Raw genomic sequence first — 12,793 nt, forward strand, 5'->3', positions numbered from 1 at the left:
AGAATACTGGTATCTCAAATAGCAGGCAATAAAGTACTTATTTTTAATTGTGGCCATTATATATTAATCACATTGCATTACAGTTTAAATTGTTCATTCTCATTTACTCAGGTTTCTTTTGTGATAATTTTTTCTTAACCACAAGCAATTCTTAGGTAACAGAAAGCTCAGTGCCATTATGTAAAACCATTTAAATGTGTAAAACAGCCATTAGGTGATAGCTGTCATGGCCACATAATAATAATAACGATCTGTAGCCAGTATCTGCAGCTCAAAAAACTGGGTGGCAAATTAAATACTCCAGCTATTGGCATTTGGTTGCATCCCATTCTTGTCTGCTGCAACACTTCCCATCCATCTCTGTATCTCCTCCTTCCTTCCCCCTGCCTCTGCACTTTCCAGCCACCTGGCCATTACAAGATCCACTTTTAACTAATTGTGCAGTTCCACCACTTCCTTCAGTTCCACACTCGCTCCTTTTCTCTCTGCATTTTCTTCCCTCATCTCTGTTTTTTGCCTCCTTGTCCTCTCACCATCGCAGTACCCAGCATTACCAGAGTTCCTCTCTATTTGCCGTATGCTCATGATGTGCTTTTCTAATTCTCACAGTGTTCCAGAGCCAGATCTCATTCCCACTGATTTATGTTAGAAAGCTGAACTATAGAAATAAAATAAATGTACCGTTATTCCATGCTGCGTAACAATTATTAGGGAGCTAGATATGGATTCATTTTATATTATCAAGACATAAAACTAGCTGTGATTTTCATAGAAAAAAAGTCTCAATTTTATATGCATTTTATTATTTAATTTCCAGACTATTTTTGTTGGACAGCAAACACAATATAAAATGTTTAGTTTAAATCCTGGAAAGAAGTACATTGTACAGATTCACTGCAAACCAGACCACCATGGATCATGGAGTGAATGGAGCTCAGAAAATTATATTCAGATCCCTACTGGTGAGTGGCCAGGCATCCCTTCAGTCATTGTTATTACACGGAAGTTTACATAACACTTCTGTTAGCTGTTTGTTGCCCCTGTGCAGTCTGACATCTCATAGTTCCCCTAGGACAGGTAAGAACATCATTGCCAAGGCAACTGAATTCTTAGTGTCTCTGCGCCATACCCAGTTAGTTTTCCCCTTCATTACTTTTTGGACTTAGGAGGGTGAATCAATTTCTTTACCTATTTAAAGCATGTCCTTTCTGTTTATTGCCTCATTTGTTCTCATGATGATGGCAGTTTTTAATTAAAAGAATACTGTGACTGCATTAAAACTGCTATATAGACAACAAAGAGTGGCTGCCTCCAGACGGTAACAGCTCTTCGTTACTCTTCACGTGGAATGAATTTAAAACAAACACCTCAATATAGAAAGTGTCATGTTACAACAGAATTCCTTCAAAATATCTAGACCTAGATGATTTAATTAACAACGTAATTAATTGTCTGATATCTACTTGATAATTAAATGATGACAGTATTGGCATAACTGAATTTGAACACAAATGCTATAGCTGGCTGTGACAAAATTTCCCTCTTCATACATTTTTGTACAATTTTTCCAAAAGTTTTATTTCCTACATGGTGCCATTAATAAAAAGTGTATTTATAATCAGATTTTAGAGCGATTGTTGAGATCCATCTGTGTTAGTAAAGGCCTCTAGATTCAATGCCAAATATGGTGGTTTAGACCAACTTTAAAAATAAAACTAACTTGAGACTTTTTTTGCATGCTTACTACACAAATGCTATACATGTGTCCTTAAACAATTACTCTTATTTCCTAGACTTTAGAGTAAAAGATATGGTTGTGTGGATCGTCGTTGGTGTCTTGTCATCTCTTATATGTTTAATCATGAGCTGGACGATGGTTTTGAAAGGGTACAGGTTAGTCACCAATTTCACAATTGCATGGAGTTTAAAATTTCAGCAAACTTTTCAAAAATAGATTATAACATTTTATTTGATTTCCTATAGGTTTTGTGTTCTCTTATAAACTGTAAGTTACAGGTAAATTCGCAACTGATAAAGAAGTTTTTGTGTTCCTTCCGGAAACCAGGATAAATTCTCAGTTGGTAAAGACATGTCTCTCTTAGATCTGACCATCTTGGTTAGCCATGTAAGCATTCAGCAGACATGATTTGGAGTATCCCTGCTCCTGTAGAAGACAGGCCTTTTGTTTTCCCCTAATTTCCTAAAGGACACAAGGTGATATTATGAGGTCGTCTTTCTGCCCTTCTGTCAATTTCCCAAATAATTTATTAGAATACTGGCTGATTTCAGCAAATCTGAAAGAGAAAGGCGTCGCAAAGAAAGGCATCTTGCAAAAAATACTGGCTGAGTTAGAAGAAAGGGATAGAAACTGTTGCTGGAACAGCCATCAGAAGCCATTCGTCATACATCTTTTAGTAGTAGTCAGCTGACAGTCCAGTATGTACATACAGGCCAACTAGTCCTCCTGAACTGCGCCCCACATAGTTGTTTCTTGGCCAGTGATGAAGTTACAGTGATATTAGAGAACTGGAGGTTAAGGAACATAGGACAATAAATGGACATTAGCATTGTTACTTTTCCGTTTGAGTAACTTCTGTAGTGTTCTCCTACAAACACATCTAAGCGTACCTTATGAGCTGCAACTGGATTTGTAAATTACCTGGCTTGAGAGGCAGGCAGGAAACAGAAGTCCAGCAGGGAGGTATCAGACATGGGAGGAGTGTTTAAAATGTGAGTCTCATTCTGAGCAAACGGGAAAACAAAAAGAGAGTCAGAGGCCCATACTAATGCCTTGTATGTTTGTTGCTTTCTAGAATGATAGCTTTTATCCTACCGCCTGTTCCAGGACCGAAGATAAAAGGCATAGATACACATCTGTTAGAGGTCAGTACCACTGATAACAACAAAAGAATTCACCGTAACTTACTTTTCCAACTCATGTGCTAGCAAACACCGTAATAACTAACCATACACACTATCAAAAACCATAATAAAGTATAAAACAGCTTTGATTAATTTAATCAGTGTTAAAAATAAGCTACACTTTCAGGCTGATCACGTGGAAGGTATGTGTGAGATGGTCTTTCCTTGCAGTAGGAAGTAGGAAAGTACTATTTTCCTAGTAGTAGGAGGGCGTTGGAAGACAGGGTTTATGATGCAGTTGTTTCCTGGGACACCGCAAGAACCAATGCCCACATGATCATCCCAGGAGTTCTTATGAAAGTTGCTCTTCACAGCTTCTTGCCATGCTGAGGAAGCAGGACGTGGCTGCTCTATTGTTCTCCTTCATTTCCTTCTTGTTAAGCCCATGAGACCCATACCTGCCAAAAGCTCCCTAGTCCTCCCATTTTAGAAACATGAATTCTGAGGTTGTGTCTTCCCAATGAGGGGACTCAAGAAACTTTCTTTCACTGTTTTCTGCATCAGCAGAAATCCAGTTTAAGGCTAGTGGTATGAAATATGTAGATTATTAAATATGTAGATTGTTCACAATTGTTCTAGTCAAATAAACCCTAAGGTTAACAGTGAAAAAATGTATGTTATTTATTATGCCCTTAGAGAGGAAAATCTGAAGAATTACTGAGTGCTCTTGGTTGCCATGGTTTCCCTCCAACATCAGACTGTGAGGAACTGCTGATAGAATATCTGGAGGTAGAGGACAGTGAAGATCAGCAACTCATGCCAAGCCATGACAGTAGTCATCCCGGTAAAAATGCAAAAATTATACGCAAGGAAACAGACAGTGACTCAGGCCGAGGGAGCTGTGATAGTCCTTCCCTTCTACCTGAGAAGTGCAGGGAGCCGCGTGCCCTGCCATCAATACTTCAAGCACAAGATGTAAGAGATGTTCAAGAAAACAAAGGAGGAAATAGGAGCGGGGAAACTCAGTGCATAGCCTCAGAACAGAGAATGCTCCTTTTTAACAATGAGAGTACAAAATCATCCACATGGCTTGCAGCTGAGTTACCTAATAATCAGCCGCCTCTATTTGCCTACCACAGTACTTTGGACGCACATAAGATAACACTGAATACCACAAATGTGAACATTGCACCAGTTTTGGTGGGAAATGAAGAAAAACATCAGTCACACTATCCTATCGCTGAAACTGTCCACAACAACATGGAAAAGCAAAGAGAGGTGGAAAATTTGTGTTCCAAAACTGACCAAACCACAGTGCAAGTCAAACAAAACAGACCTGATGACAAGTCACCTTTTTTGAATCCCCAACTCATGGATTACGTAGAAGTTCACAAAGTCAGACAAGATGAGGATCCAGCAGTGTTACTGAAACATAAAGAAAATAGTGGAAAGACTGAAAAACACACTGTTCCAGGAACCAGCAAAGAATATACCAAGGTCTCAACGGTTGTGGACCATCATATTCTAGTATTAATGCCAGATTCACGCATCCAGCACACACCTGTGTCTCAAGTACCTGCAGTGCAAATGCCTCAGAATCTTCAGCAAGATCAAGCTGAGAAAAATATGAGCTACTGTCTGACGGTTCCAAGCGAGTGCAAAAGGGATACCAGTGGGTCAGACTATATGGACCCATCTTCCTTTATGCCCTCCTTTAAATAACTAGTAGTTAGTACAGTACGTACAGTACATACTTAGTAGTTATGTACAGTAAGACAAAACCACATAGCAAATAGTTCCTTAAAACAGCCTAGACTCCTACGTGCATTATACAGAGAATAAAATAAACTGTGAGTTGAGGTAATAATCATGGATGTAAACTTTAGATCATAAACACATTTCTGGCACACGGAAATGAGGAAATGGGTATTATCTGCCGTGAAAAATATGTTATAAACTAATTATTCAGCTCTGCAGATCTTCTGTTAGTTGATTAATTCTGAGGGGATACTGCAGATTCAACAATGGGGATAATTGTTACAGGTTAGTCAAGTACACCATAGTGCTCTGAGCAGTTCCTAAATCACATACATCATTGCACAACAGCATTCTGATCTACTAAACGTATTTTCTTCTGAATGTATTCTGACACTAGATTAAGTTTTCTTTATATTCTTCTCAGTTCTTAGGAGGAGCTCTTACATATGACGATTCATATATAAAAGAGAATATATTCAACCAATTACAGTAAATTAACAAATTATTCTAAATATATTTTTGCTTTGTTTCAATGCTACAGAAAACTTTGCATCCCATTCATATCCTAGTCCAATCAAGCCAAACGTAAAAAAAATAGGACAATATTTGATATACTGCCTTACTGTATATAATATACAATTCTACTTTAGTACAAGCCCAAATGTTTAACAATGTATTTTTAAAGGCTATTTTTCTATTACCAAAAAAAAGGCAAAATAAAATATTTTTTAATTTCCCAATGCTATTTAGCTACTTAGAAAGTTTTCTGTTTCCTTCTGCTAAGACAGCAGTGACAAGTGAAGCTACCATTTCTATACAAAGCATAAAATTAAACTTTATACTAATTAAGAATATGAAGTAATTTTTAAACTATATTTCTAATATATTGCAGATGTATTACTATTTGAATTGTAAATTATTTATTTAACATGTTTTTTATCACCTGTAATTATAAAATTAAAATAGAATCTAGGTTCGAGAACAAAGCTTCTTTCCCACTGAATTTGTACTCTAATGCCAATCATGAATGGAATGGTGTTCTCCAGCCTTCTCAGACACTGCACTTTTCTCTGAACTGGGAGGAAAAGTTGAAGTCAGATTCTTCATAATGAATTTATCAATGTTGGGTTTTGGAACCCAGCCCCCAAAGTCAAAGACAGGAGGCGTAACGACTGAGTCAGAGCTCTGATGAAGTAGCGGTGGGAATGAGGAAAGGAGTCCATATACTCAGGCTGGACAGGCATCCCTGGAACAGCAGTGGGAACAGTGAGGATTCCTCATACCCCATGTAACTGAAGGCAGCATCAGCATGATAGTGGGATGGCTCTAAACTTTTCTGTGTTCTTTCCTTCCTCAAACAAAAGTTTAATTTATTCCAGGAAAGCGAGACCAAGTGATTACTGATTAAAACTGGGCCAAGTATTTAGCCAGTATCACTAGCTTCAGGGGAAATTGGAAAGGTAAGGGAAATTGTACTGTACATGTGAAGGAAAGTGTATTTACTATAGATGATCTCTCTTCTGTTCTTGTCCTGCCTGAACAGTTCTGTATTTCTTCAGCTTTTCATGATTTTATGCACTGAGCCAGCCCTGCCATATCAGGTGTCCTGCTGCAGAGCCAGCCAAAAGAGACTTTCAGATTTTGAAGGTCCCAGAAGGCCAAATCTAATTTGGCAAATCAGATTCTCACCTTTTATTTTCACACTGTGGAACTGCTCAAGTGCAGATCAGTCAAGCTGCCTAGCCCTTCTGCTGGCAGGATTTGAGACATGAACTAATTATCTATGCGTCTGTAAACATATGTGTGCGTGTATAGGGTAACATTTACTGTAGGCATCAAATTTAGAGCCCGTGTCCTCTATACAGGCCACGTACTCCCCACTTCCAGAGGCTGACCAGAGCTGTCTGAATGCTCTGCTGAATGTGTAGGGAGGTATCTTAGATTCTCAATTTAGCCACTTAACATTTGGAGACAAGAAGTGGCTACTCCAGAGAGCAGCCAAACATAAAATTTTGTTCAGTTATAGTTAACAGGACAATTTTACTGTAGCGTTTGTAGTATATCTTGCTACTTACAGTATGTTCAAAGTACTGCAAAGAAGCTATCAGCTAATTAGTCAAACCTGGAATGTTTTGCAGGGCAGCAACTTGTGTGCGTGCTTGTAGGTTGATAATATACTCTTTCTGTCAGTGCTTCATTGACACTCCAGTTTTCTGACTGAATGTGACAGAGCTGATCCGGACCAGACACATTCTCTTTCTTTACTCAGATAGCCATATCTGAGCCAATCCGTTGTTTTCTACTCTTAATGCCGTGCATACAGACGTGCTGCTACAGGCCTTCTGTGATACATCTGGTGATACATGGAGGCTATAGAATCTTATCAAGCCAACAGCCTAAAGATTTTCGTTATGTAGTGGATTTCTTAGGTAAAGCACAGGTGACTACAGAGATGTCGTAAACCAAAGAAAGCATGGTGTCAGCAGCAGGCGGTTGCTGTTGTATCGTTTAATTTGGACCAGAGTCAAGCAGACACAACTTTTAGCAGATTTTAGGTGTATGATTTGTCCTGCATAATGGCGGGTAGCTATATGTGTACCTCCAATAATCCACACAGAAAGAAAACTGAGTGGAAGAGCTTCTGTACTTTGCCATAAATTGGTACTGAAGCTGTAAAATAGCTGTAGCCTAAATATACTGAGGTGTATGTTCTCTCCCACCTTTGCTGATGAATGTCTCAATACACCAAACTCTCATGGCTTTCTGTGAAACTCAGCCAGAGTAGAAAAGGTGTATTTGCTCACTGCTCTGAGGTAGTTAAGTTTTTTGAGGGATTTGCTAGCTAAATACAATTTGAACAAATTTTTTACATTTCATTCTTTAAGCTGAATGAATGTGCAGGTTGATTATTTTTCCCTTGGATTTGTTTTTATTTTCCAGAACACCTTGTTACTCTCAAGGTGGGAACACTACCTTCTGCAAGTGGCCTTTAACATATGAAAGTACATTGAGAAGACAATAAGCCGGTCTTCCGTGAAATCACAATAACCTTCAGATAAGTGAGAGGGCCTTTGGACGTTCAAAATATTCATTCTTTCTGTTTGCAACAAGCTTTTTGCTTGCAGCTCTCAAAGGAATAGCTTTTTATTAGGAAATAATAGATGGGATTTTGCAGCAGTACACAGTTGATTGTTGTAAAATTATGACACACCAGTGGGGAATAAATAACAGGCTTTTGACACCTCCTTTGATATATGGAAGGATGAAGCATGTAACAGAATTTACCCCAAGAAGAGGCATCAGCCCTCTAGTTCTTGCACCATTAGTCAAAGTTCTCACTTGGAAAAATTACTTGAAAATTTTGAACAATGTTTTCAGTGTCAAATTTATGCGCGTGTAACTTAAAGTGTGAATTACTTCTTAGTAGCATAAAAGCCCTAAAAGGAAGCTTAAAGGCTCTTCAGAAGTCATTAATTTTACAAAATTCATAACAGTGAATGTATGTATTTTTAATTAATTACCTTCCCTTTGATCTCAAAATAATTTTATTAACAGTTTTTCTTCTTTTTTTGACTCATTGTCTTAAATTTTCTAGTATGACTTTTTTTCTTTAGCAGAGATATATCTGATACACAATTTTAGTGTTTGCAATGCAATATTCCTGACTTTTAAAGAAATACAGTTTATTGAAGTGGGACATGCGCTCCCAAAACTCACCGTCATATAAAATGCAGGCTTTGAGAATGATCTTGACAATACTATGTAACTACAAAGATTATTTAATAAACATGCAGTAAACTGACTGTATATAATACTAATAAGAGGATATATGTGTTTATGGAACAAAGTGTAAAACAAATAAGTGATGATAACAGATTTATGTTAAAGCAGTGAATTCTGTCGTATATCTGTTTATGTGTCTATGTTGAAATGGCTGTAAAATATACAGTTGCTTTAAATGTCATTTAAGTATTTAAAGTGTAGTAACCGCGAGTGTTCAAAATTAATACGCAGAATTTTTTTTGTGATCTCTGAAGCATTGTATATGTGGCGTTCACATCATGAAGCCTGTAAACGTGTTTCATAATTTTGCATTAACTGTAAACAATTTGAAGATGTTGTGTAAGGAAACCAAAGTCATCTAAGCTAGTTGATAGGTATTAGACACCTTCTACAAAGCCATAAATCAGAATGAAATGAAAAAGTGTCATGCGATCAGGCATCATATTCTCAAAGAATTGCTACCTCAGATTTTGGTTTTTTTGCTCCCTTTAAAAAGGCAGACAAAATCATTTTACTTGGTGTGTCAAAGTGTGAATCATTCTATGAATATTTTAAAAAAATCTTATTTGTAATAAGATTTGTTCAAATTATTTTTGTGAACTAACAGCTTGTCTTGGAATCGTCACTCGTGTTGCACTTGTAGTAGTAGGATGGGATATTTGGGATGTGTAGCAAAATTCAATGTTTTTAATGTGAAAAAATAAGAGGAATTTCGACCTTGTAGCAAAAGCCATACTGACCAGATTGGCAGCCAAGCATCAGTCCCTTTCCTGGGCTGAAAAGTTTTTTGTGATGACCAGTGTGCCCGGCTCGCTAGGACTGAATGAGCTGATGTCAGATGCCCCGATTCTGGGTCTCAGCAATGGAACTAAGCTATACTTGCTATTCAGAAAGACTTTTTTCAGCTGAGTTCCTGAGAAATAACTCTTCAAGCTTTGCCCTTACATGAGTGGAAATGGAAATTAGCCTGCTCTCAACTATCTCAAACCCTCATACTAAATTCAGACTGTCAGGGTGGAAAAATGGACTGAATTACATTAATTGGAATAATTTTGTGGCCCTGCCTTGAAAACCATTTTGAAACAAATAAGGGAATTTCTTCATCTTTTTTATGTCAAGTAGAAAATTAAAGATAACTGGGATACAGAAATACATAATATATGAGGATAGAAAGAGAGCTTAATGATAGGAAGAGGGGTACAGTTGCTGCATGTGGCAGAATGGAAGAGGAGTACAGTCACTACAGGATGGTACATGGGTAGATAATGAGAACCGGGTAAACACGCATTGTGACTACAGCTGAGGAGAGAGAGAACAGCAAATGGAAGCAAAACAATTAAACGTAAAAGTAGGTAAGAAAAAATATGAGAACTAGTAGAACTGAGAGGAGTGATAAATGAGTTTGTAAGAAAAGAAGAAAATACTTTTATATAAAAAGTGAGAAGAGGCACAGCTACCTGAGATCGTCCACGAAAGCAGTAAAGCCTTATTAAATGCTGAAGAGTTGGCAAAATGCTGAAATCGGCTACTATGGATCAGCTATAATATACAAGCAGAAAAAGTCCTAAAGGTGAGAGGTGGTCATTCGCTTCCTATCAGTTACAGGATTTTTCCATGCACCTGACGTTGGTCCCAGGCAAACAGAATACTTGAAAAGCTAGACCCCTCATCTGATCTGACGTTGCATTTCCTACATTCCTAACGAAAAAATCATGAGAAATAAAATGTACCACACTGTTATTAAAAGCACCCTTCAATTTTTTTGACAGATGAGGTGTATTTATCCATTTAAAGTCTCACACAGATGCCTGTCATTCTTAAGCATTCCTCTGTTTTTTATTAATTCAAGATAATGCAATGACCTAGAAGCTCCAAGAGAAAAAGGACTTTGTGGATACTACTAAATGGTCTCTTGGCATTTCTAGTTGTTGTTTAGTTTGTACCTGCGAGAATGTACCTGTTAACAAATTCCTTGATCAAAAAGTCCCTGTCTTGGTGATAAATTTGGAAAATTACCAAGTCAGGCTTAAAGTATATCTCTTCCATTTAAACTAAGTTTTTAAGAAAAAATATTGTATCTGTCAAAAGTAATTAAGAAAAATACCTGAATTAGTTGTGTAGTGTCTTACAGTGCTGATGAGCTAAAAGCTGGGGTTATACTCAAGACATTGTGTAGAGCAGTTAGATATAAGGAAATTTTTTTTTTACATCTTCCTCTTTTATTTTTGTTCTACTTTGAGATGCTGCTTGTCTTGGACCTTGTCTTTATTTAACTTTTTTTTTTTTCAAACAATGCTGCTTTTGGGTCTGTTTTTATGAGCTGCTGAGTAACTTCACCTCATTCTGACATCAGTAAAAGTGGAAAGATTTCACTTCAATTCCTACAAAGACTGCAACAGTCAGTTTTACAGACATGTAGCACTGCGTAGAATTTTTACAGGATGCTGGAAATCTTTGTAGAAATCACTTGTAGAAAATACCCCTTCAGTAGGACATAAAATTATACACGTCTAGGAAGAGGCAGATTTTTCTACATGCAGAATAAATGCAGAAATATTCTTATGTCAAATCATATTTTTTAATATTCATAATGCTGTAGACTACTCTTAATTCTCATCCCTGTGTCCTTCATTCCAAAAGGAAGAGGAAACTGCTGCTCAGCTATACTCAGAAAGAGCTCTTTGACTGCTTTAGTCTTCTTTATTTTGCATCTTGGAAAGTAATTTTTTTTTTATTATGTCTACAAATACCATTCATCATCTGGAATAATACAACCATCAGTTCCATATATGCATTCATATTACTCAGAGATACTCAGCTCTACCTGAGCTTCTGAGATCTTTATATTGCGCTTCATATGTTTTTTTAGTCATGGTGTAAAATATAGCAATAGTGAGGGTGCTGGTCTGAAGAAGTACTGCCCAACAAAAGCATGTCTGTAGTCATTAACTAATTAGATTTGTTCAAATTTCTGCCATGCTGTTAAGTGCAGGGGAAAGTCTCTGGAACTTCCTTGCCCTTAACTGTGCCAGCAGGTCTCCGAGAGAAGCGTATCTATAAATTAATTCACATGTTCTGAATAATCAAGGCAGAATAAACAGTATACTTTCCAGCAGAGGCCATTTGCACAAACCATTTCATTGCCAGCCTTGCAATGCAAGCTAGGCATTTTTGCCGTTACAATTTCAGAATTTGTATGCAATCTGCAATCCAAGTGAGCATACTGTCATTACTGTAGCAACAGAATGATTTGAAGCACAATTACTCTATGAACAAGATCCAAATGTTTTGTAAATTTCTAAAATTTAAGAAATTATAGAAAGTTGATTTCATATGCAGTATGTACGTTGGTTGGAGAATACTGGTATAAAAATAGTTGCTCAGGAATTCTTCGTTGTTTCTAAGTGTATCTGAAGGAAAATGCTTTAAAATGTATTTTTTAAGTTCTTAATATTGACAAATGCTGGCTTTAATAAAATCTGTTAGTGATTTCATTCGTAAGATCAATATTGTTCTGAAATCTGTAGCTTTCTGATAGACTTTTCAATCTTGTCATTGTAAAATCTCTTTGCAATGGTGTTCTCATTTCAATTTAATAAAAGTTCTTGAATAAAATTCACAAATTCTAGCTTTCTTCATGAAACACAACAATTCCAGTATGTAATATATAAAAAGACAGACATCCACTGCAGTCTGCAGGACAGGCTCCCAGTGTTCTGCACGTGGAAGGCCCCGTGCTACCTGTGTTTAACCCACTCTGTGTGCACCAGGCAATTGAACCAGGTAACACAGACGGCTCATGCAGCACACCACAACTTTTATACTCATGCTTCTTTATGGCTCTTTGCGTTGATAAAAATTATTCAGGGGTTTCAAGCGAGCAAAAGTAGAATTTGATTGAGAAAGGCTGAGCATTTGGGATTCCTAAGGTTAGCCCCCGTTTTTAGGAAGTACAAATCTCCGATCCATTGCAGCAGGACCAGGCAGTTTTCCTGGAACACTGGGGCTGCCCCTTGGGGTAAGAGATGTAGTCATCTGTCTCCGTTACGAACAGCGAAAGTCACCAAAATAATCGTGAAATATCCTTCACTGGCAATTGTGTCCAGTTACAGTGTGCACCAATTACCATTGCAGGGAATGGCAACACAAATCTTTATTCTTCACGGTATTACGAGGAACTGGAAAGCAGTGGAAGGCGCCAACAGAGAGTTTCCCGTTTCTGCCATCCCTGCGGGAGGTTGTGCTGACGCCCTCTGCTGAGGAAGCAAATAAAAAAGGAAAGGAATGGGTCATCAGCCGTCCCTCTCAAGCCACCCCTCAGTTTCTCATTATCCGCCCCGCTACGTCTGAAGTGGACACCTCCTGCTTCTTTCCCTGGTGTGGCTTTGGT

At 37.6% G+C, this 12,793-nt stretch overlaps 1 protein-coding gene across 2 annotated transcripts in view; it reads left to right on the forward strand.

Annotated features, from left to right (window-relative positions):
- The window catches only part of PRLR (prolactin receptor), a 58,680-nt gene extending 54,054 nt beyond the window's left edge, over nt 1-4,626 (forward strand). The window contains exons 11-14 of one of the 2 annotated variants that reach the window (XM_010141005.1): nt 818-962; nt 1,794-1,893; nt 2,814-2,883; nt 3,559-4,626. In XM_010141005.1, the coding sequence (XP_010139307.1) occupies nt 818-962; nt 1,794-1,893; nt 2,814-2,883; nt 3,559-4,584 (1,341 nt within the window). In that variant the 3' untranslated portion in view covers nt 4,585-4,626. The remainder of the gene's footprint in view (nt 1-817; nt 963-1,793; nt 1,894-2,813; nt 2,884-3,558) is intronic. The other variant, XM_010141006.1, reaches the window with a different exon arrangement.
- Nucleotides 4,627-12,793: the final 8,167 nt, after the last annotated feature.

Source organism: Buceros rhinoceros, unplaced genomic scaffold (assembly GCF_000710305.1).
Source record: "Buceros rhinoceros silvestris isolate BGI_N320 unplaced genomic scaffold, ASM71030v1 scaffold9798, whole genome shotgun sequence".
Taxonomy (NCBI): Eukaryota; Metazoa; Chordata; class Aves; order Bucerotiformes; family Bucerotidae; genus Buceros; species Buceros rhinoceros.